The sequence below is a fragment of the Brassica napus genome, chromosome C5, assembly GCF_020379485.1.
Source record: "Brassica napus cultivar Da-Ae chromosome C5, Da-Ae, whole genome shotgun sequence".
Lineage (NCBI taxonomy): Eukaryota > Viridiplantae > Streptophyta > Magnoliopsida > Brassicales > Brassicaceae > Brassica > Brassica napus.
In genome coordinates this window covers 2270764-2291583 of record NC_063448.1, presented here as the reverse complement: position 1 = coordinate 2291583, position 20820 = coordinate 2270764, and the positions used below count along the sequence as shown (strand labels likewise).

Sequence of the window (20820 nt, the reverse complement as noted above, 5' to 3'; positions counted from 1 at the left end):
TATTTAATTTGTTACAGCTGGGACGTTAGGCGTCATAACACACTTCCATTAACTTGTTTTAGTAATATAATTACAACTGGAAGCTACAGATGCGTCATGCATGTATCACAACGCTGACACGGAGCTCGATATTGACTACGCTTTGGTAATATATATTTTTATATATTATGGTTATACATATATATGAATAGATCATATGCATAAATTATGTGAAATGAAGACTGTATATGAATAGCACAAAAAAACTGTATATGAATAAATTTAATGGAGAAACCTTAGAGCATGATTGTTGGGGGTTCTTAGAATAGAGTTCTTAGAGGAATATAAGAACCCGTTTCTTAATTTTTAACTAAAAAAATTAAGAACCGGCACTTAAAACTCTTATTTAAGAACCGATTCTTAGCTTTTTTAGTTAAAAGTTAAAAAACGGATTCTTATATTCCGCTAATAAATCCACTCTAAAAATTCTTAATAATCATGCTCTTTGTGTCGGACAAAACATTTAAAAGGGTTCACTCATTTGTACTGGGTGCAACATGTCCAAGCAATGAATATAATTTACAAAAAAAATAAAAATTACACAGGTCATGTTCGCCAAAATATTTGTTCGTACACTAACCATACTGTAAAGGAGTTGATTTCTCACCTTTACAAATTCGATAGCAGCCATGTCTGATGTCTCTACGTGAGCTTCATATACAATTTGGATGGACTGTACATTCATGTGGTTATCTAGAAATTAGAACCCATCAAAGAGAATAAATCAGATGCATATCTAACCTCGGAGTAAGAACACAACGGTCAAAATACGTGCGGTCAATTAGAAACTCCAAATGCATATGAATGTGATGTATTGATAAAATCTTGTAATAAGACCAGCATTAACGCTGATCCTTAGTAGAGTTTTAAGGTAAAAAAATGATTTAAATAAAAAAAAAAGAAAATAAAACAGGAGTTATCGATCCTTAATTAGAGAGTTTGGTTACCGATTATAACTGGAGTTTTATACACACGTGTCACCATTCTGTGTTTTTTTTTTTAATTTTTATTTCTTTTGTTCTTTCTTCTCTCCTCTCACTTCTTGTCTTCTCGTGTTCTCCGTCCAAAGAAAGTCGAAACCGACGATTGATCCAAACCCACCACCGATTTTCCACACAGATCCTCCACACCGATCCTCCATACTGATCCTCCGTCTCGCTTTCGTTTTCGTCTTCTCCTCTTCTCCGTGACGGAGGAGGGATCGAAACCCATCACGAAGACGACGATTCTCCCGCTCTTCATGGCGTCTCCTCCGTCTTCTCCGTCTTCTCCACCGATCGAAACCCATCACCAAGGATAACGCTTCTTTTGTTCCGTCACAAGAAGGTTCCAATCCCACCACAGACGACGTCTCTCTCTCTGTCCTGAAGGCGCCTCCTCTGTCGCTTCTCGTGTTCTCCGACAGAAGAACGATGCAAACCCACCACGGACGACGACTGTCTCGGTCCTCATGGCGTCCTCTCCGACTCTCGGTCCTCACGGCTTCTCCTCCGACGAGTGTCTCGGTCCTCACTGAGATCACTTCCCAAGTAATTAACTTTCTCACCTCATTCATCTTAATTAGTGTTATAAAGATTATTTAGCTAGCTTAAGGATCAAGTCTTGGCTATGTTTTTTAGCTTAGGCTCTGTATTTAAGTTTGTCTCATATCAGTGGTTAGCAATAACATAAGTGAGTGTGTTGAAGTTGGATCATGTTCTAAGTTCATTGCGTTTGCTCATTTTGACAGGGTTGAGGCGATGTGAACAGGTTTACACATCCAGTTCTTGCATTAACCAAACACAACTTGAGATTGTCGTTGAGGTTAGTGTGCAAAAGTTGTCATTTTCTTATTTGCTTTCGCTGGGTAGTAGTTAGTTTAATCAATGGTTGTGATGAATGCTGGTTAGTGAAACTTCAAGTTGTGATGAATGTTTCTGATAGTAGTTAGCTTAATGAATGCTATTTTTTTAAATGCTTCTGATAGTTGTTAGCTTAATGAATGCTTGTTAGAGATAGGTAATAAATAAGTTAGATATGTGTCTGCTCAGCTTTACTCTTCTCAAAGAGTAAAGACAATGAAAAGAACCGTAACCACATCCAACATCCTTCTCTTTTTTTCTTCTTTCTCGCTTAACTCTTTTCATCTATAAAAGCAGGAATTATTTTTCTCTTCCTTTTCACCATCCGACATCCTTCTCTTTACTTCTTCTTTCTCATTTTTCTCTTTTCATCTATAAAACCGGGAATATTTTTTCTCTTCGTTCTCACTTGTTTGACATATTAATATGGATTCTACTAATCCATATAGTCATACCTCCAATTTCGTGGACCTTTTGAACTGTCAACAAGATTGTAACCTTCCTGAACCCTTTCCTTATGAATGCGGTTCACAAATCCATGTGTTCAGTACTCAAGCAACTGAAACTTCAAGCTTCTGTGAAGAGTCTCGTTCAGAGCGCAAAGAAAGAAGAAAATGGACTCCCTCTGATGATCTAGTGCTCATTAGCGCCTGGTTAAACACCAGCAAGGATTCTGTCATCAGCAATGAGCAAAAATCAAGTACTTTCTGGGGTCGCATTGCCGCTTACTATGCAGCTAGTCCAAAGGTGGCAGGAGGTGATAAGCCAGAACCTCTTCAGTGTAAGCAAAGGTGGCAAAAGCTGAATGATCTTGTTTGTAAGTTCTGTGGATCATATGCGGCAGCAACAAGACAGAAAACTAGTGGTCAGAGTGAGAGTGATGTTGTGAAACTGGCACACTCTATCTTTTTCAATGATCACAAGATTAAGTTTAACCTCCACCATGCTTGGGAGGAGCTCCGCTATGACCAGAAATGGTGTGAGCATGCTACTAGTAAGGTTGGTGGAAGCACTAAGAAGAGAAAGTGCGACGATGGAGCAGAAACATCAAGCTCTCAAGCAACTATCAATCTAGATGAGGAACCGACCAAACGTCCAGCTGGGGTGAAGGCTTCGAAAGCAGCTTCTGCAAAGAAACCTGTAGTAGATAATGAGGCTGCGTTAAAGTTTCAGGCCATGTGCTCTATTAAAGAGAAAGACTTGGTCCTGAAAGAGAGAGTTTCGAAAATGACTCTGCTTAACAGCCTCATTTCAAAAACAGACCCACTTTCTGAAATAGAAGAAGCAGTAAAGACTAAGCTTCTTACAGAGATGCTGGGTAACTAGGTGTATGTGTCATGTTCTGTTCCTGTTCTTGTGTGATATGTTTAAATCGAGTGTGTGTGTCATGTTCTGTTCCTTTGTTCTGTGATATGTTTAAATCGAATGTATGTTCTGTTTCTGTTATATGTAATGTTTTCGAGTTTAAGTGTCATCTTTTGTGCCTTTCTTGTGTGAAGTTTTTGTTGTATGTTTATGTGATATGTATCTTATTGCCCTTCTTCCCGTGTGCAGAGAGAAAGAAGTCACGAGCTTTGTATGTGAGAGGACAAGACAAAAGAAGTCAGGAGACAGAGTTTTGTATGTTTGTATGCAAGTTGAAGTCACGAGCTTTGTATGTGAGAGGACAAGACAAAAGAAGTCAGGAGACAGAGTTTTGTATGTTTGTATGCAAGTTGAAGTCACGAGCTTTGTATGTTTTGTATGTCCGTGTCACGCGTTTTGGTTGTTTCTGTCACGAGTTTTGTGCGTTTTGTGTCACGAGTGTATGGTTAACAAGTGTATGTGTCACGAGTGTTGGTTGTGTAACTCTTCTCTGCTGCTCTATATAAAGCATTGCAATGCATTTCATTATTTTCACTCTACTCTCATCATCACATTCCTTCCGTTCTTATCATAATCACGAACTCTCATCATCACATTTCTTCCGTTCATATCATAATCACAAAAACGTTACACTCTACTCTCATCATCACATTTCATTGTTTTTTATCCTGTCTTACATTGATCACCAAAAAAATAAAGTTTTTCCTCATCCTTCAAGTTATAAAGTTTTCTCTTCGACCATAAATTTTTCACGTTCACAAAAAAAAAGAAAAAAAAATCTATGGCTTCTTCTTCACATAACACTTCTGAGGGAGTAGATGATTTTGATCAATATTTTGATCAATATTGCAATCAATATTTTGATCAAAATTTTGATCAAACGTTCGAGGATATGTGCATAAATCATGGTGATCAAGAAGATACAAGGAAAAAAAGAAAAAAACGAGTCTACATCGAAAGAAATCGTGAAGAAGGCAATGTGCGTTTATGGAATGATTATTTCAGTGAGACTCCAACATATCCTCAAAATCTATTCCGACGACGATTTAGAATGAACAAGCCATTGTTCACGCGTATTGTTGATCGACTCTCCAATGAAGTTGAATTCTTTCGACAAAAGAATGATGCTCTCAGAAGGTCTAGTCTCTCTCCACTTCAAAAGTGTACAGCAGCCATTCGTGTCTTGGCATATGGTACTGCGGCTGATGCTGTTGACGAATACCTCCGACTCGGTGAAACTACTACTCGGTCATGTGTCGAACATTTTGTGGAAGGAATAATTTATTTATTCGGTGATGGGTACCTACGAAGACCAACACCGGCTGATCTTCAACGTCTACTTCAAGTTGGTGAGTTCCGTGGATTTCCCGGGATGATAGGAAGCATCGATTGTATGCATTGGGAGTGGAAGAATTGTCCCACCGCTTGGAAAGGGCAATATACACGTGGTTCGGGAAAACCCACAATTGTTTTAGAGGCGGTTGCTTCGTATGATCTATGGATATGGCATGCGTTTTTCGGACCTCCAGGTACATTAAATGATATCAATGTTCTTGAACGCTCACCTGTTTTTGATGACATAATAAAAGGTCAAGCTCCGCAAGTCACTTTCTCTGTCAATGGAAGCGAGTATAATTTGGCTTACTATCTCACCGACGGTATTTATCCGAAATGGGCTACTTTTATCCAATCTATTCCAATGCCACAAGGGCCGAAAGCGGTTTTATTTGCTCAACATCAAGAAGCTGTCCGAAAAGATGTCGAGCGTGCTTTTGGAGTCTTGCAAGCTCGTTTTGCCATTGTTAAAAATCCCGCGCTTTTTTGGGATAAAGCCAAAATTGGGAAGATTATGAGAGCATGTATCATACTCCATAATATGATCGTCGAAGACGAGCGAAATGGATATACCCTAGTTAATGTTTCAGAGTTCCAAGCAGGAGAAGACACCGGAAGTTCACATGTCGATCTCGATTATTCTACAGATATGCCTACAAATATCGCTAATATGTTAGGTGTTCGAACCAGAATTCGTGATAGACAAATGCATCAACAACTCAAAGCTGATTTGGTTGAACATTTATGGAGTAAATTTGGACATGACGAAGACAACAACTGAGTTCGGAATGTTTCTTTCAAATTATTCTCGTTTATTTTAGTAATCCTGTTTTTTTTAAAAAAAATTAAAATGTATGTTTAAAATGTTCTATTTTATTAAGTTTTATTTAATAAAAAAATTTATCTTTCAAAAAAAAAATTAAGAACCCCTAACTAAGAAATTACCATTGGAGCACACATTTCTAATAGTTTCTTAGTTAAAGTTTTTAAGTTAAAAAAGTACAATCAATTAATTAAAAAAGCATTAAGAAACTCTCTTGAGGTTGTAGGGTTAAAGTTGCTCTAAGCTTATTACTTATTATCGAAATTCTTATATGATTGTATAGTACGAATGGACATCCAAGAGTTAATGTCTAACTTGATACGAGTGTCTACATAATTGAGCCAAGTGGACAGTGGGTGAAGTGTGAATTCCCAGGTCTCGAACCTCTTTAAATACGAGCAATATTGTATCGCCATTTTTCTCTCCTCGGCTATATCTATGTGTATCCAAAAATACTCCAATGAACGGAAAAAAATAAGGTAGATTAGAAGCTTAGAACATTATAGTATGGTCCATTTTATTTACAACACCCATGAGATACCCATACCTTCATTAAGAAAATATGACATACACATCTTCGTAGTATGAACATCGGAGCAACAGCCGAATTCATATCTATCCATCTAAATAAAATACTATATACCCAAAAAAACAAGATAACGGATAATATCAAGAGTTCTTTGTATTTCTGCATTATATATATCACATCAGGATGTATAAAAATTTGAAGTAATCTGCACCCAATATTTTTTATAGAAAATAACTGGTTGGTCCATGGAAACGTTTATACATAGAATGTGGACTGTGGACACCATCCACTCTATTGATTCTGAAAGAAATATCTTCGTGATACCCATCCATACGATATCAACGTAATTTCAATCAACATCTTTACAGCGAAAACATTAAATATCATCGGGCAAAAAATAGATGAGTTAAATGCGAAATTTATGTACAAAAATATCCACACAAACAAAGCAAGCACCGTCAATCTCACCATTTGATTTCAATAACTACTATTAGAATATTTATGTAATGCCAAGTTTTTATAACATTTGGTATTTGGACGATTCCATGAAACGTAAAAATTAATTTTCAAATATATCAATATATCTTCGAAATCAGGTCCCATTTTATATATAAACACTACTACTAATCAAATTAGCTATTCATGTTTGTATTCAGTTATAGTTTGCATATGCATTATGATATTTAGTTTTAGACAAATCTTTTGGTTTCATTTTTAAAGATTATAAATGGAATAAATCTTGAATTCACTAATTTAGATATTAATAAAAGAACTAAAAACGAGAGTTAAAGATACATTAAAACCACAACTGCACATAGAATTTATAAACTGTTGGCAATACAGCATAACTATTGTAGCATATGTTCAAAGAGTAACCACAAATCACAATGCCATAGATTCAGCATCATAACTTCAAACGACATTAATTATATTTGGGGCCAAAAAGTCAATGATGCAACTGCAACACCAAGGGGGCAGACCCACTGTTTTCAACTACAGTAAACTAGGCCTGGAACTTTTATCCAAGATCCGGATCCGATCCGAGATTCGATCCGGATCTGATCCGAAAATCCGGATATCCGAAGGGGTCGAATCCGGATCCGGATAGTAAAATGTTGGATCCGTCAAATCCGGATCCGAATATCTTAATTTTTAAGTCCGGATATCCGGATCCATAAGTTTTATTAATAAATATTTCAAAAACAGTAATATATATATATAAATTAATTTTATTTAATATATTTTCATTTTTATAATAGTATATATAAATTTTATGTAAATTTTGTAATATTATACATAGAAATAATTAAAGACATTATATATATTTTTATTTTTAAATTATTGTTAATATTTTATATATATTAATATTATTTTTTATTTATATAAGGATCCAAATCCGGATCCGGATATCCGCCGGATATTACAATTTTTTAAGGATATCCGACATCCGGATATCCGAGAACCCCAGATCCGGATAAAGATAGTAAAATTATGGATCCGCCAGATAAGAATCCGAATTCGGATACTTTAAAATTGCTCGGATATCCGATCAGTCCCTGGCCTACCGTTCACCATGGTTAAAGTAACACAATTTTATTTCCTTTTAACCTATAGGTCTCATCATAGGTTATTGTTACATAAAACAGTAAATAAATAATCACAGATCTCAATGAAGAAAAAAACTGTGAGCTTCCTCTGTTTCTGGGATTCTAATGACAATCTGATTAGGTCGGTGTCCAATCCAGTTCCATCTGTTTTTCACCATTCAAGGCCATGCCTCGCTGTTGATTCGAGCCTGCTTTGATAATGTTTTACTGGACTACAAACATAAAATAAAACATGCAAACATATACTTGTTATGTTATCAACTTTCCATAAATTTAATATGAAGAATTCAAATATATACTATATTTAATAATAACAAAATAGCTGATTTATTTTTATCAACGAATTTATCAAATGTATGTATATAATCATGATCACCTAAGTTTCGTTTCAAAGAGCATCAACCAAAGATGTAATAACAATATAACATTATGTGGAAATATGAAACATATAGTTTCAAACAAAAAATATGTTATAATATTTATGTTTTATAAAAATAAATTATTATTAATTATATTTAAGAAAAATATCTTTTTACTACAATTAAAAATAAAAAAACGTTATGTTAAATGCGTATATTATAATAAAATTTATATTTATTTTTAAATTTATCTATTTTTTAAAAAATATTAAAATAATTTTAGTTTATATGTATCTGGATTTAAGGCATGATCTTGAGTATGAATTATTTATTTTAAATATATTCTCAATTTTATATGAGACAAATAAGATAAAATGTTAAAAAGAAGAATGAAGTTTATAAAAAAAAACTACAATGAAAAGAATCTAACCATTTAACTGCTCTCAAAAATCGTAGACAAAAGGTGTCCTAAAAATGTCTCACTATGAGACCCATACTTGTATAAACCTATACCACTCTATTCTCCTATATAGGAAAGTATGGCAAGAGTAAATGTCCCCCCATCTATATCAGTGGGTAATTGTGTATGTCTCTATTCTCTATATGGGCCTTATCCTTTTACCAGACGGCCCTTTTATATTTCTTAGTTAACATGAAAACGCGTGGTTCGTTGCCCTTTTCTATTTTCTGACCTCGACCTCATCCTTCTTCAAACTCGTTCACATATTCTGACTAATCCTTTTTAGCTGAAATTTTGGTATATTATTTCGTCAGCACCTTTAATATTTTTGAAAGCAGATCACATGGTTTCAACTTATTTGGTTGGTATTTTCTTATTAAAAATACTTATTATAAAAGTCATCAAGATTAATTAATATGTATATATATTGGCAGCACTCGACTGATTAAAAATAAAAAAAAAAAAAAAAAATCGTGGACCGTCACGTGTCAGTGTGGTTCTCGAACAGTTGAAAAAACCCACCGAAAATGTTTCTTATTTGGCGATTTGGGCATACGGTATTTGGCGACTTGGGCAAACAATAGTGCCCCCTCCACGTAAGAAACGCGCGATGCAATGCTCTTATACATACGATCATCTTAGCTGATCTAACGGCTAGAAAACATCGTTCATATCGACACGCTAAAGCACCTGATTATCCCCCAACTTCCGACCAAGACGGTACACACGGTTCTACCACTTCGTACCTGTGCAATAATAATCCATCAAACCGAACACAATCAAAACGACATCGTTTTAGAGAGAATGTTCGTCTTCTTCCTCCTCCTCGGATCTCTCTTATAATTTTTTTTTCTTCTTCTGGGAAAAAACCTCAACTTTCTCAGATAATTACTCAATTCAAACTATTCTTTCGTCTCTCGCCGATCTCTCTGTGGATCATTCTGCTGTTTAGATCTCTGTAAGTGTGTAAAAATCCAATCTTTATTTTTTCTAGGGTTTTCGTTTTTGATTTAGGGATTGAGATAAAGCATTCGACTTTCGTAGTTTCCCTAATCTAGTCTACTCCGGAAATGGATAAGGAGAAATCTCCTGCACCTCCTCCTAGTGGAGGCCTTCCTCCACCATCAGGTCGTTACTCTGCGTTTCCTCCTCTGACTCCTCCTCCAAGCGGGAGCTCAGATGCTAACCGGTTCAGTCACGATATAAGCCGAATGCCCGATAACCCGCCTAAGAACCTAGGCCATCGCCGAGCTCACTCAGAGATCCTAACTCTCCCTGATGACTTGAGCTTCGACAGCGATCTTGGCGTCGTTGGTGGTGCCCCTGATGGACCTTCTTTCTCTGATGACGCGGATGAGGACTTGATGTCAATGTATCTCGACATGGATAAGTTCAATTCCTCCGCGAGTTCCTCCTGTGAGCCAGCGGAGCTGGTTTGGAGGAATGAGTTAGCCTCGACTACTACGCCTGGTGGTGTTGGGTCTAGTGAAAGGCCGAGGATAAGGCACCAGCACAGCCAATCGATGGATGGCTCAACGAGTCTTATGTCTGGGAGTGAGGATGTGTCTGGAGGAGTTGACTCTAAGAAAGCTATCTCTGCTGCTAAGCTCTCCGAGCTTGCTCTCATCGATCCTAAACGTGCTAAGAGGTTGAAATGCTTATAGTTTGTGTATGTTTTTGCTTCTTTTTGGTGTGTGACGTGTTGTGTGTGTTTTGTTATAGGATATGGGCGAATAGGCAGTCTGCTGCGAGGTCGAAAGAGAGGAAGATGAGATACATAGCGGAGCTAGAGAGGAAAGTACAGACTTTACAAACGGAAGCTACTACTCTATCTGCGCAGTTGACTCTCTTACAGGTTTGTTGAATGGATTCAGTTTTAGATGTGTGGTGAATTTAATTGCAAGTTTATGGTTTTAGTTATTTTAGCTTTTTTTTGTTTCTGATGACCAGAGAGATACAAATGGTCTGAGTGTTGAAAACCATGAGCTGAAACTTAGAGTACAAACTGTGGAGCAACAAGTTCACCTGCAGGATGGTAATGATCTTTTCTCAAAAACACTCTCCCGTCATTTTTTCTTCTTATATTTACTATCAGACGCAAATAGATTATGTCAACAAGTCTCAAAGTTTTATGTATATGCCATGCCTCATTCTGGATCTGTGAATGTAGAATTTATGCCATGTTAAGCTTAAATTTCATAGCACATGTTATGCTCCATTTCATCAAAGAGTATGTTATAGATGTGTTGTGAGTTTTCAAGGTGAGCACTGAGCATACATGTCTCTGGCTAAGAAAATATTGATTTAACTGTATATTTCTTATTTGGCAGCATTAAATGACGCACTGAAGGAGGAAGTTCAGCATCTTAAGGTCCTAACGGGGCAAGGTGTTTCGAATGGTGGTGCATCATCAGTAATGAACTATGGTTCTTTTGGGTCATCAAACCAGCAATTCTATACCAATAATCAGTCGATGCACACTATGCAAGCCACACAACAGTTCCAGCAGCTCCAAATCCATTCGCAGAAACAACAACAGCAATTTCAGTTTCAGCAGCAGCAGCAACTGTATCAGCTTCAGCTTCAGCAGCAACGGATTCAACAGCAGGAACAACAAAGCGGTGTGGCGGAGCCGAGAAGGCCTATGTCTTCTTCGGGCCAGAAAGAGAGTGTGACATCATCGCCTGATCTTGAGTCTCCCTCCACAAAAGACTGAAGAGAGTTGACTGTGTTAGTGTCTAGTTTGGTGAATCTCCTTTCTCTTTCCAGTTACAAAGCTGTGGCGTTTCCTCCCTGATCAGAGGCTCATGGGGTTTGGGACATATTTGATTCTATTTAGTTAAAATAAACAAGACACCTTAGAAGCTGTTAGTGAAGCCTTTGCCTGTTGTAGTCTCTGTTAACCGTATTCAAATTCTTTTGACTTTTGTTATATTTGAAACGTCTCTTGTTTGGTTTTGGATTTGAAGCTTGTTAAGTCTGCAAAGTATGTTCTCCAAGAACATCGATTACAACCTTCCGCTACATAACAGAAATGAACTAAACCAAACAGAACTGGTCTTTAACAATATTCATATCATGCAACAGCAAAACCGAAACCATCTCTAGCCATATATGAAACAAAGAGGTTTCAGCTTAACAGCTTCCATCATTTAGAGAAGAGAAACAAAGATTCAGACTTTACTTGAATCTTTTCTACATATTTTGGGACATTCCCAAAAGGAGCCAACGTTGTCCGAGCAAATTCAAAAGCTTCTGGGCTGCTGCACACATGCAGAAAGAAACCAGTTTATAAAGTGACTCAATGCAGTGAGAAACACTGAGATCATAACCAAAAAATTCTCACCACTTGGGAGCACAGACAAGCTCAAGAAAACGAAGGCAAAGAAGATGGAAGTGTTCTTCACCAAGCAAGCCTTGAGAAAGTTGTTCGGTTAGTTCAATTGCCTCCAACGAGTTCTTCTCCAGTACCAAATCCATTATTTCTGAAACGTGTTTTCATAATTAATAATCAAATCAAAAACATTTATTTATTTCAATAAGAGGAGTTGTTGTATGGTATGTAAGTTACGTTTTTCTCATGTCCATGTTATCACAACGATCGATTGGAGGTTGCTTGATACCGGCGGTAGAAGCGAGAGTCTCAGCGGTTTCGTTGAAGCAGTTGTGGAGAAGAAGATAAAGACATTACAACGCTGTGAATATCATTATCATTAACAACCTGTGTTCAGAGAGTAAACGAACAATTCATTCATACACAAGAGAGACCTAACACATCCATAACTCAATCGATTGATCACTGTGGAGCAGGATCGCCATTTCCAATTCTAAATCCCTAGAGAACAAAGTGTAGAATACCTTACGATGTGCTGGAACTGATGAGGTGTTGTGAGACTGCCTAGTACAGTTAGTCAGTTACAATTGGGAAAGATAAGAGAATAAAAAAAAGAAGTTAATAATATGGAATGGTTATTTTTTTTCTCTTTTTCTTTATTGATTTTAGTATAAAGTAAAAAAAAAACGACATTATTTTGTAATTAAAATGGTAGTATTACTAATTTAATTGGGTTAAGTAGGTGAATATACAAAATCTGATCGGAATTTAATTTTAGGAGCCAAATCCTTTGCTGAAGGAGGTTCGTCAACTTGATGAGGTGTTGTGAGACCGCCGAGTACAGTTAGTCAGTTACGATTGGAAAAGATAAGAGAATAAAAAAAAAGAAGTTAATAATCTGGAATGGTTATTTTTTTCTCTTTTTCTTTATTGATTTTAGTATAAAGTAAAAAAAACGACATTATTTTGTAATTAAAATGGTAGTATTACTAATTTAATTGGGTTAAGTAGGTGAATATACAAAATCTGATCGGAATTTAATTTTAGGAGCCAAATCCTTTGCTGAAGGAGGTTCGTCAACTTGATGAGGTGTTGTGAGACCGCCGAGTACAGTTAGTCAGTTACGATTGGAAAAGATAAGAGAATAAAAAAAAAGAAGTTAATAATCTGGAATGGTTATTTTTTTCTCTTTTTCTTTATTGATTTTAGTATAAAGTAAAAAAAACGACATTATTTTGTAATTAAAATGGTAGTATTACTAATTTAATTGGGTTAAGTAGGTGAATATACAAAATCTAATCGGAATTTAATTTTAAGAGCCAAATCTTTTGCTGGAGGAGGTTCGCCAACTCGACGAGGTGTTGTGAGACCGCCGAGTACAATTAGTCAGTTACGATTGGAAAAGATAAGAGAATAAAAAACGAAGTTAAAAATTTGGAATGGTTATTTTTTTCTCCTTTTCTTTATTGATTTTAGTATAAAGTAAAAAAAACGACATTATTTTGTTATTAAAATGGTAGTATTACTAATTTAATTGGGTTACGCAGGTGAATATACAAAATCTGATAGGAATTTAATTTTAGGAGCCAAATTCTTTAATTAGTACTAGATCTCGACCCGCGCAACCGCGCAGATTTTTGTTTTCATTTATTTTTATATAAATATTTTGTTTTCAATTCTAAATTGATATATATTATAATATATGCGTCTATCAATTTTTAAAACATAATAAGTTTACGGTATATTTTTTTTTATTGAATAAATTGTTTTAAACTTTCACATGTATTTGTATCTTCTTCTATATATATTTTCGGATTATTATTTCATTATTAAAATCGTATTTATATATATAAAGATTAGTAAAATATTGTTCTATTGTCATATTCAAAGATATTGTAACATTTCACAAATTTAGAAAGTTTTTAAAAAATTAAACTTTTCGCTTCGTAGATTTATATTATCGAGTAAATAATTAAACATTTTAATGATAGCCCAATAAATCTAATGTATCATCTATTGTTTAAATCCAGTTATTGATAGTCCAATAATATTTTTTGGTAGGCCAAAATTTAAATGATAAGATTAGAGATTAAATGTAACATGATTTTTTAGGAATAAGTCCATTAGGTCCATTTTTTAAAAAATCACACATGAATCAAGATTGTGACTTCTGTTTTAATATATAAGATTTGGGGTTTTCCATTTTTCTCTGATAGCAATCAATATAAAAAAACTTTGCTGTATATGCTTTTATTTTCTTAGTAGTATTCAATTCAATTGTTTTTTTTTTCTCGAAGAATCTGCTCGCAGCTTCCGTTTCATAACCAAAAAAGATCTTTGAAATTGTGAATTAGGGTTTTTGGGAGAATCTGTCTCTTCGTCAGCTGAAAAGGTATATACTCTCCCTATGATTAGTTTAATTAATTGTTGGAATTATTCTCCTCTTTTTTAATTTTTAATTTTCGTCTGATCATTATCGCTGAATCTTCGTGAACCTCTCAAAAAGGTTTTCTCTTTTATTCGTTTCCTGGGTTTCGATTGTTCTGTTTCTTTTACAAAGGTTGTGTGAACTTTTTCTCCCTTTTTGTGATAACTCGTGTGTTGTAGATTATTGCATCTTTGATTCTAGAGCTTCTGTGTTCTCTTGCATGTTTTTTAAAGATCATCAAGGGTTAGAGTTTCTTGTAACTCACATAATCATGTGTGATCGTGCTTAATTTGATGTAATCACTCAAAAAGTTTTAAATCTTTAAAGCTGTTTGTTGCTTGTGTTGCAGGTTTCCAACAAAGATATGGCTTCCTCCGGTGAAGTAACTGAGCCGGAATGGATCAAAAGAGTTAAATCAGAAGGAGCTGTCCCGTGTCTTAAACCAGACAGCAGGGACTCCAAAAACAGTTGGACAACGCCATCTCCCAACACATTCATGGTTAGAGGACCACATTATTTCTCCGACAAGGTCAAAGTACCTGCTGGTGAGTTCCTCCTAAAGCCTCTGGGCTTTGACTGGGTTAAAGGTCCCACGAAGCTCTCTGAGATCCTAAGCTACCCAAGCAGCCGAATCAGGAAAGCTATCGATGAGGAGTTTCAGACGGAGGATGATGCTGCCAAGCCTTTTGTTTGGGCGTTCAATCTCCAGCTTCCTCACAAAGACAACTACAGCGCTGTGGCTTACTTTGTCGCCACTGAGCCTATGCTCCAAGGCTCACTCATGGATCAGTTTTTAAAAGGAGACGACGGGTTTAAGAAATCGAGGCTTAAACTGATTGCAAACATTGTCAAAGGGCCTTGGATCGTTAGAAAAGCTGTTGGAGAGCAAGCTATATGCGTCATTGGACGTGCGCTCTCTTGCAAATACGTTTCGGGAGAGAGTTTCGTGGAGATTGATGTGGATATCGGGTCTTCGATGGTCGCTAGCGCCATTGTTCACCTCGCGTTTGGGTACATTACGACGCTGACTGTTGATCTTGCTTTCCTTATTGAAAGCCAGACGGACGCAGAGCTTCCTGAAAAGCTATTGGGAGCTGTGAGATTCTCCGAGCTACAGACTGACTCGGCCGTGTCTATGGAACTGTCTTCGAGCAATAGTAATCAACGGTCGAGCTGGTGGAAATCGCTTGGGAATGGATTCTCTAATCTGCTTAATCAAGATACACCGAACACTAACTATACATCATCTCCTGGGAACAACCAGAAGGATGAAGATGTAAAGAGGCAGTAGTTGACTCTATAATTCTTTAAAATTTCTTTGATTTCATTATAAAACCTTAATCATTTCTTATAACATTGCAAATGTATAGATTGTTTTTTTTACTAATGTATGGATCGATATCCAACAACAATAACTTAACTCATGTGACCAAGCATGTGAGAAGAACATATCAAGAAGAATGTCATATACCACCCTCCTAATGTTAGAATCTCATATTTTAGATAAAGCTTAAAATATCTCATAGACTGGTGCATTGCATATTACACAATAATGCCGTCATTCACTGACTCATTCTAGTACATTCAGAAAGTCATTTTCATGATTACGTGGAGTCGTGTAGTGTAACATTCCACTCCTGGAAGAGAGTCTTGCTTTTCGTCTGCTCTCTGATTTGATTGAAACCAAACCTCTTTCTTCATGAAAGTCATACAAAATCTTTCTTGCTGTAATATTCCCTCCTCAAAATCTCTGCTGAGAAAATAAAAATACTGAAACAAAAAAATAATAATATCTAAAGTGGAAAGATACCGAAAGGAGAAAGGAGAACCACAGAAGAAGAGTGGGGCCCAAGTGACCTTGCTTTAAAGAAGCATAGTGTTTCCTTTTGATACGCAGTTTCATTAAAAAATCTCTTATCTTCTCTCCTCTCTTCCCCTCCACACCACACAGTTGTTACTTGTTCCTCTTTTGTTGTTTACATCTCTCGATTTCTGTCTCAAAATACTTTCTCTTCATCTATATTTTTGCTAGGCTACTCTCAGAAGGTAGATTCAAGTGTTCTTGATCTATTAAACCAAGAATCAAGAACTGTGATGAAGATACAGTGTGATGTGTGTGAGAATGCTCCTGCGACGGTGATATGTTGCGCCGACGAAGCAGCTCTGTGTCCTAAATGCGACGTGGAGATTCACGCAGCTAACAAACTCGCCAGCAAGCACCAACGCCTCCATCTCAACTCTCTCTCCACCAAGTTCCCTCGTTGCGACATCTGTCAAGTAAGTCTATAGATAGATAGATCTCTCTTTCTCTTTTCTCTATGTGATTGATTAGTCTAGATCTATAGTCTATTCTTCTTTTAGATGTTGTGTGCTCATTGTGTTTGTGACTTGTAGGAGAAGGCAGCTTTCATTTTCTGTGTGGAGGATAGAGCTCTGCTTTGCAGGGACTGTGATGAATCTATCCACGTGGCTAACTCTAGATCTGCAAATCACCAGAGGTTCTTAGCCACTGGGATCAAAGTGGCTCTGAGCTCAAGTAGTTGCAGTAAAGAAACAGACAAGAATCATCAGTCCGAGCCTTCCAACAACCAACAGAAAGCTAAGGAGATCCCAAGCCAGCAACAGCCTTCTTCTGCTTCTCCTCTTCCTTGGGCTGTTGATGATTTCTTCCACTTCTCTGATCCTGAGTTCACCGATAAGGTAGAGATTGAAGTGTTGGTTTGATCCTTAATGCTTTGTTTTTTTTTTGTATTGACTTGTTTTTTTTTTTGTTTGAATGTATAGCAGAAAGGACAGCTTGATCTTGGGGAGTTGGAGTGGTTTTCAGACATGGGTTTCTTCAGTGATCAGATTAATCAGGAGACTCTTCCTGCAGCTCAAGTTCCGGAGCTTTCTGTTGCGCATTTAGGTCATGTTCATTCGTACAGACCAATGAAGTCCAGCGTGTCATACAAGAAGCCGAGGTTAGAGATCAGAGTTGATGATGAGGATGATGAAGAAGAGCATTTCATTGTCCCTGATCTAGGCTAAAAGATATTATATGTAAGCTATGTGTAGTAGACATTCCTAGAAACCTATCTGCATTAAGGAGAATGATGCGTGGAGTCAAATGTCATATCTTTTAGTTTCGTCTATAAGTTGAGTAAGCTATGTCTGAGAGAGCTTATTACACACACACTTCGTTTTTGTTTGTTTGTCCGAATCTATGTTAGATGTTTGTGTTTGAGTTTGTTCATATACCTCTTGAACATGGTATTTGCTTTATCTTTGGTATTACAAACTCGAATAAACTTAAATAAAAGGAATATCCTTAATTTCTCTGCCTCTCTTTGTATACTACTACTGCATCTTACTCTAAATCATCTCTGAGATTGTGACCAACAGAGAAAGATATGAAGGTAATCATCACTTAAGCGGATTGTCTCTTTCTTTCAAGGATCTTCGTTTATATGATATCATTAGCAAGCTTCTTTTTTTGGAGATCACAGTCAGAGAGAGAGAGAGAGAGAGAGAGAGAGAAGCAAGAAACAGAGTTCTTAAACAGAGTGACGTCTCCAACACGGAAGGTGTCCTTTTAGGTCAGTTTTACTATTTTAGGTGTCTTTTTGTATCAAAGATTTCCACTCAAAAATATAAAAAAAAAACTCTGATTTTTTTTATTACTAGCAAGAGATGCTCAGAAATATATAAATAGAAAAGATAACAACATTAGGATCCTTATTATTTCAAACAAAAATCATCAGCAAGACAAAGCGCACATTTGTAAATTTAAAAGGTTGTTGTTACTAGGTCTCTCTATTTGTCTTTAAGAAGAGAGAGAGCATCATACTCTGAAGGAAGAGCTGGAATGGCTCCCTTCTTGGTCGTCGTGATGGCTCCACAAGCGTTTGCGAACCTCAGCACTTTTCTCAACCTCTCTTCCTCCTAATAAGAAAAAAAAAAGTTATCAGTAAACCACACTTGTTACATACATGATCATTGAGAGGTTTAGGGTTATGTTTAACCTCGAGTACAGTCTGATCATCAACAATCTGGCTGAGAAACGCGCCGATGAATGAATCTCCAGCTCCAGTAGTATCCACCGCGTTCACATCAAATGCTTCAACAGATCCATGGAAACCCTAAACATGTGTGTTTTAAATGTAAGTGTACAACATTTAGCTTTCTTTAGAAACAAGCAATTAGTAAAAGTAAGACATTGTCACGATGATGCCTGGGGAACAAGTTACCTTAGTGTAGTAACGACACCCCTTTTCACCGAGGGTAACAAGCAAGAGCTTCAGATTCGGATGCCACAGAGACATCGCTGACTCATCATCGATCGTTTTGTTTTGGGTAAGGAACTCTAGCTCGACGTCGCTGACCTTGATGATCTCAGCCTTGTCCCAGATGCTCATGATCTGTGTCCTAGCTTCTTCAGGGGATGACCAAAGAGGTTCCCTTAGGTTAGGGTCGTAGGAAAGAAGAGCTCCAGCTTCTTTCGCCACTTCCATTGCTTTCAAGTGAGCCGACCTGCATGGCTCCGTTATCAAACTTATTGATCCATAGTGAAACACTTTGGCCTGCCATAACAAAAAAATAATCAAATCTCCAACCACATATAATAGTAAAGAAAACAAACTTCATCTGTTTCAGAAAAAAATGTACCCTTTAAAATTTTAATTACCAATATATTATTTTCGTAATTAACCATTGTCCACAACTTTTAACCGACAGAATTTTAATTAAATTTAAAATTTATCATTATTTAATGTATTGAAAATGTCTCTTTTTGAAATAATTTTTTTTCTGAAACATAAATATCAATCGTGCGTCGAACCGGATGAAACATTCAACTTGGTCTCTAGATTATCGATTTTATTTATTTATTTATTAAAACTAACTTTAAATGTTTTTGACTCCGTAAAATGTTTACGTACCGATCTGATTAGTTCGAGGTTGAGTTCATCTGGTCGGAGAAGCATGTCGGCGCTCGGGTTACGGTAAAACATAAACTCTCTGTCCCCGTCTGAACGCAACGTGACGAAAGCGAGTGCGGTTCTAGCTCCCTTGTCGAAGTTGATCCCCTTGTCTTCAACACCGTTCTCCCTCAAGATTCCGGCAAGCATATGTCCGAACTCATCATCACCGAGCTTTCCAACGAAAGCTGCTCGACCACCGAGACGCGTGACTGCAATGGCGACGTTGGCGGGAGCACCGCCTGGAGCTTTGAGGAATCCGGTGGACTCAGCGAGGGAAACGCCGGATTGCGTGGGGACGAAGTCAATGAGCATCTCGCCGAAGCTCACGATGAGGCCTTTGTCTAGGTTTGACGCCATTGGAACGAGTTCTAGTTTGTGTTCGAGAGATCTGAGAAGGAAGACAATAGAGATGAGGATAAGTGAACGAAGGTTAGTGTAGTTTATATAAGGGTGTAAGACATGGTTTAAAGGTTTTGAAGTCATGGTTTCACTCTGGTAAAGAATATGTTCAAAAAAAGAAATGAATAAAATGATAATCGTAAACAGTCAGATTCTTGTAGACATATCTTTGAAACGTTGAATATATATAAGTTTATAGATATGACGGATATACTATATCATGAATTTAAAATTTCTTAGCAATTATGCAATGAATTATTTTAATTTTCTTTTCATTGTTTTCTATAATTGCTTTCATGGTTCAGTGGATTCAACGTTTCTATATGGTTATAAATCTGGATAGCGGATAAGAACAAAATACTCTTTAAATTTACACAACGTATGTATGGATATGTATCACAGTATTCTATATTCTAAATCTTTTCTTCACGCACAAGAATATGATTTTAGTAACTCAATTAATACATTAGAAGAAACAGAGCTCAGAGAACACAATGTTTCTTCTTCTTGCGCTCTGTTATCGGCAGCTCTACACACCAACAACAGAGAAAGGATATAACTCAATAAACCAACTCCTTTTATCTAACACTTGATTCAACGTTGATTATATCATAGGGAAATGTTAAGTACCTCCTTCAGGATAGATTGAATTGTAGTGAACCTCAGACAATAAGCTTAAACATATACCCGATGTTTAAAAAATCGCTAGGCGGTAACTAGACGCTCTACATAGAACTAGCGCCTAGGCGGAGACAAGACTAGGTGTTTACGAATTATTGATTAATTTTATATACATTTTACATTTATATAAGAAAATTTAGTTTTGGGTTTACTTATAAAATTATTTTGATGAATTATCAAAATTAGATATACAAAATAAAAGAAGTTAGACCAATTAGTGAATTTTACTAACATTATTATTTAATTTTATAGATTTATTTAATTTAAACTGATTTAGAATGGTTTAAACCGATTTGAAATGGTTTAAACCGATTTGAGTATTATAAATCGAATGTTAAGAAAATCATTTCTATTACAAGTGATTTTCTGCCTAGGCGGACGCCGAGCCTCTGCCTAAACCGATTTTTAGAACTTTGCATATAACTCACTCAAAAGCCAACACATGAATTATTATGAAGAAAAACTGACTTTTACTGAACAGAAAACTTTGAGATATTGAGTTTTTTAAAAAGAGGCAGGATCTCAATGTAACATTAATACTTGAATGAAGTTACCACAAGAACACCAAACTACAATAACAGCAAAACAAAACGTGAAATCTCATTTCAACCAGGACTTGTGGTATGGTGGTGATTAATTTGAAGGAAAAGTCCAATACG

The 20820-nt window shown here is 36.3% G+C and overlaps 6 protein-coding genes and 1 long non-coding RNA gene across 11 annotated transcripts; 5 read left to right on the top strand and 2 right to left on the bottom strand.

Annotated features, from left to right (window-relative positions):
* The first annotated feature begins 761 nt into the window (after window positions 1-761).
* On the top strand, window positions 762-6308 carry LOC125587404 (putative nuclease HARBI1). The gene is made up of 3 exons (XM_048757817.1): window positions 762-1568; window positions 1769-1842; window positions 3435-6308. The coding sequence occupies exon 3, from the start codon at window positions 4027-4029 to the stop codon at window positions 5359-5361; it is 1335 nt and encodes a 444-aa protein (XP_048613774.1). The 5' UTR covers window positions 762-1568; window positions 1769-1842; window positions 3435-4026; the 3' UTR covers window positions 5362-6308.
* On the top strand, window positions 2307-3206 carry LOC125586866 (glutathione S-transferase T3-like). Its single transcript, XM_048756657.1, has one exon. The coding sequence runs from the start codon at window positions 2307-2309 to the stop codon at window positions 3204-3206; it is 900 nt and encodes a 299-aa protein (XP_048612614.1).
* Window positions 6309-8720: 2412 nt separating the features above from the next.
* On the top strand, window positions 8721-11320 carry LOC106402000 (probable transcription factor PosF21). Of its 2 annotated transcripts, XM_013842632.3 has the most exons (5): window positions 8721-9316; window positions 9403-10006; window positions 10081-10213; window positions 10309-10393; window positions 10689-11320. In XM_013842632.3, exons 2-5 carry the CDS (start codon window positions 9429-9431, stop codon window positions 11072-11074), a joined length of 1182 nt encoding a protein of 393 aa, XP_013698086.1. In that variant the 5' UTR covers window positions 8721-9316; window positions 9403-9428; the 3' UTR covers window positions 11075-11320. The 2 variants fall into 2 exon arrangements, with proteins under 2 accessions (XP_013698086.1, XP_048613773.1); XM_048757816.1 differs by having other exon boundaries at window positions 8721-10006.
* LOC106402001 lies at window positions 11319-12271 on the bottom strand. The gene is made up of 4 exons (XR_001280561.3): window positions 12217-12271; window positions 11930-12079; window positions 11705-11843; window positions 11319-11621 (listed from the first exon to the last, which is right to left on the bottom strand). It is a non-coding gene; the product is annotated as an uncharacterized LOC106402001 (long non-coding RNA).
* Window positions 12272-13581: 1310 nt separating this feature from the next.
* LOC106401366 (protein ENHANCED DISEASE RESISTANCE 2-like) lies at window positions 13582-15593 on the top strand. 3 transcript variants are annotated; one of them, XM_013841870.3, is made up of 2 exons: window positions 13582-14084; window positions 14470-15593. In XM_013841870.3, exon 2 carries the CDS (start codon window positions 14485-14487, stop codon window positions 15409-15411), a length of 927 nt encoding a protein of 308 aa, XP_013697324.1. In that variant the 5' UTR covers window positions 13582-14084; window positions 14470-14484; the 3' UTR covers window positions 15412-15593. The 3 variants fall into 3 exon arrangements, with proteins under 3 accessions (XP_013697324.1, XP_013697325.1, XP_048613771.1); XM_013841871.3 differs by lacking the exon at window positions 13582-14084 and adding an exon at window positions 14126-14252; XM_048757814.1 differs by lacking the exon at window positions 13582-14084 and adding an exon at window positions 14260-14363.
* A 405-nt stretch (window positions 15594-15998) lies between these two features.
* On the top strand, window positions 15999-17438 carry LOC106401367 (B-box zinc finger protein 24). Of its 2 annotated transcripts, none has more exons than XM_013841875.2 (3): window positions 15999-16397; window positions 16515-16820; window positions 16908-17438. In XM_013841875.2, the coding sequence occupies exons 1-3, from the start codon at window positions 16215-16217 to the stop codon at window positions 17148-17150; spliced, it is 732 nt and encodes a 243-aa protein (XP_013697329.1). In that variant the 5' UTR covers window positions 15999-16214; the 3' UTR covers window positions 17151-17438. The 2 variants fall into 2 exon arrangements, with proteins under 2 accessions (XP_013697329.1, XP_013697328.1); XM_013841874.2 differs by having other exon boundaries at window positions 16905-17438.
* On the bottom strand, window positions 17191-20123 carry LOC106400121 (probable fructokinase-2). The gene is made up of 4 exons (XM_013840526.3): window positions 19040-20123; window positions 18350-18682; window positions 18125-18241; window positions 17191-18044 (listed from the first exon to the last, which is right to left on the bottom strand). The coding sequence occupies exons 1-4, from the start codon at window positions 19562-19564 to the stop codon at window positions 17916-17918; spliced, it is 1104 nt and encodes a 367-aa protein (XP_013695980.1). The 5' UTR covers window positions 19565-20123; the 3' UTR covers window positions 17191-17915.
* Between the last annotated feature and the right edge of the window lie 697 nt (window positions 20124-20820).

What these genes read in the sequence shown, in the direction of transcription:
- LOC125586866 (XM_048756657.1), top strand. Translation starts at nt 2,307, where the DNA reads ATGGATTCTACTAATCCATATAGTCATACCTCCAATTTCGTGGACCTT.
- LOC125587404 (XM_048757817.1), top strand. Translation starts at nt 4,027, where the DNA reads ATGGCTTCTTCTTCACATAACACTTCTGAGGGAGTAGATGATTTTGAT.
- LOC106402000 (XM_013842632.3), top strand. Translation starts at nt 9,429, where the DNA reads ATGGATAAGGAGAAATCTCCTGCACCTCCTCCTAGTGGAGGCCTTCCT. An exon ending in CGCAGTTGACTCTCTTACAG is followed by an intron (nt 10,214 to 10,308) that starts GTTTGTTGAATG and finishes TCTGATGACCAG; the next exon opens with AGAGATACAAATGGTCTGAG. An exon ending in ACAAGTTCACCTGCAGGATG is followed by an intron (nt 10,394 to 10,688) that starts GTAATGATCTTT and finishes CTTATTTGGCAG; the next exon opens with CATTAAATGACGCACTGAAG.
- LOC106401366 (XM_013841870.3), top strand. Translation starts at nt 14,485, where the DNA reads ATGGCTTCCTCCGGTGAAGTAACTGAGCCGGAATGGATCAAAAGAGTT.
- LOC106401367 (XM_013841874.2), top strand. Translation starts at nt 16,215, where the DNA reads ATGAAGATACAGTGTGATGTGTGTGAGAATGCTCCTGCGACGGTGATA. An exon ending in CTCGTTGCGACATCTGTCAA is followed by an intron (nt 16,398 to 16,514) that starts GTAAGTCTATAG and finishes TGTGACTTGTAG; the next exon opens with GAGAAGGCAGCTTTCATTTT. An exon ending in ATCCTGAGTTCACCGATAAG is followed by an intron (nt 16,821 to 16,904) that starts GTAGAGATTGAA and finishes TTGAATGTATAG; the next exon opens with CAGAAAGGACAGCTTGATCT.
- LOC106400121 (XM_013840526.3), bottom strand. Translation starts at nt 19,564, where the DNA reads ATGACTTCAAAACCTTTAAACCATGTCTTACACCCTTATATAAACTAC. An exon ending in ACCTCGAACTAATCAGATCG is followed by an intron (nt 18,683 to 19,039) that starts GTACGTAAACAT and finishes TTGTTATGGCAG; the next exon opens with GCCAAAGTGTTTCACTATGG. An exon ending in GGTGTCGTTACTACACTAAG is followed by an intron (nt 18,242 to 18,349) that starts GTAACTTGTTCC and finishes ACACATGTTTAG; the next exon opens with GGTTTCCATGGATCTGTTGA.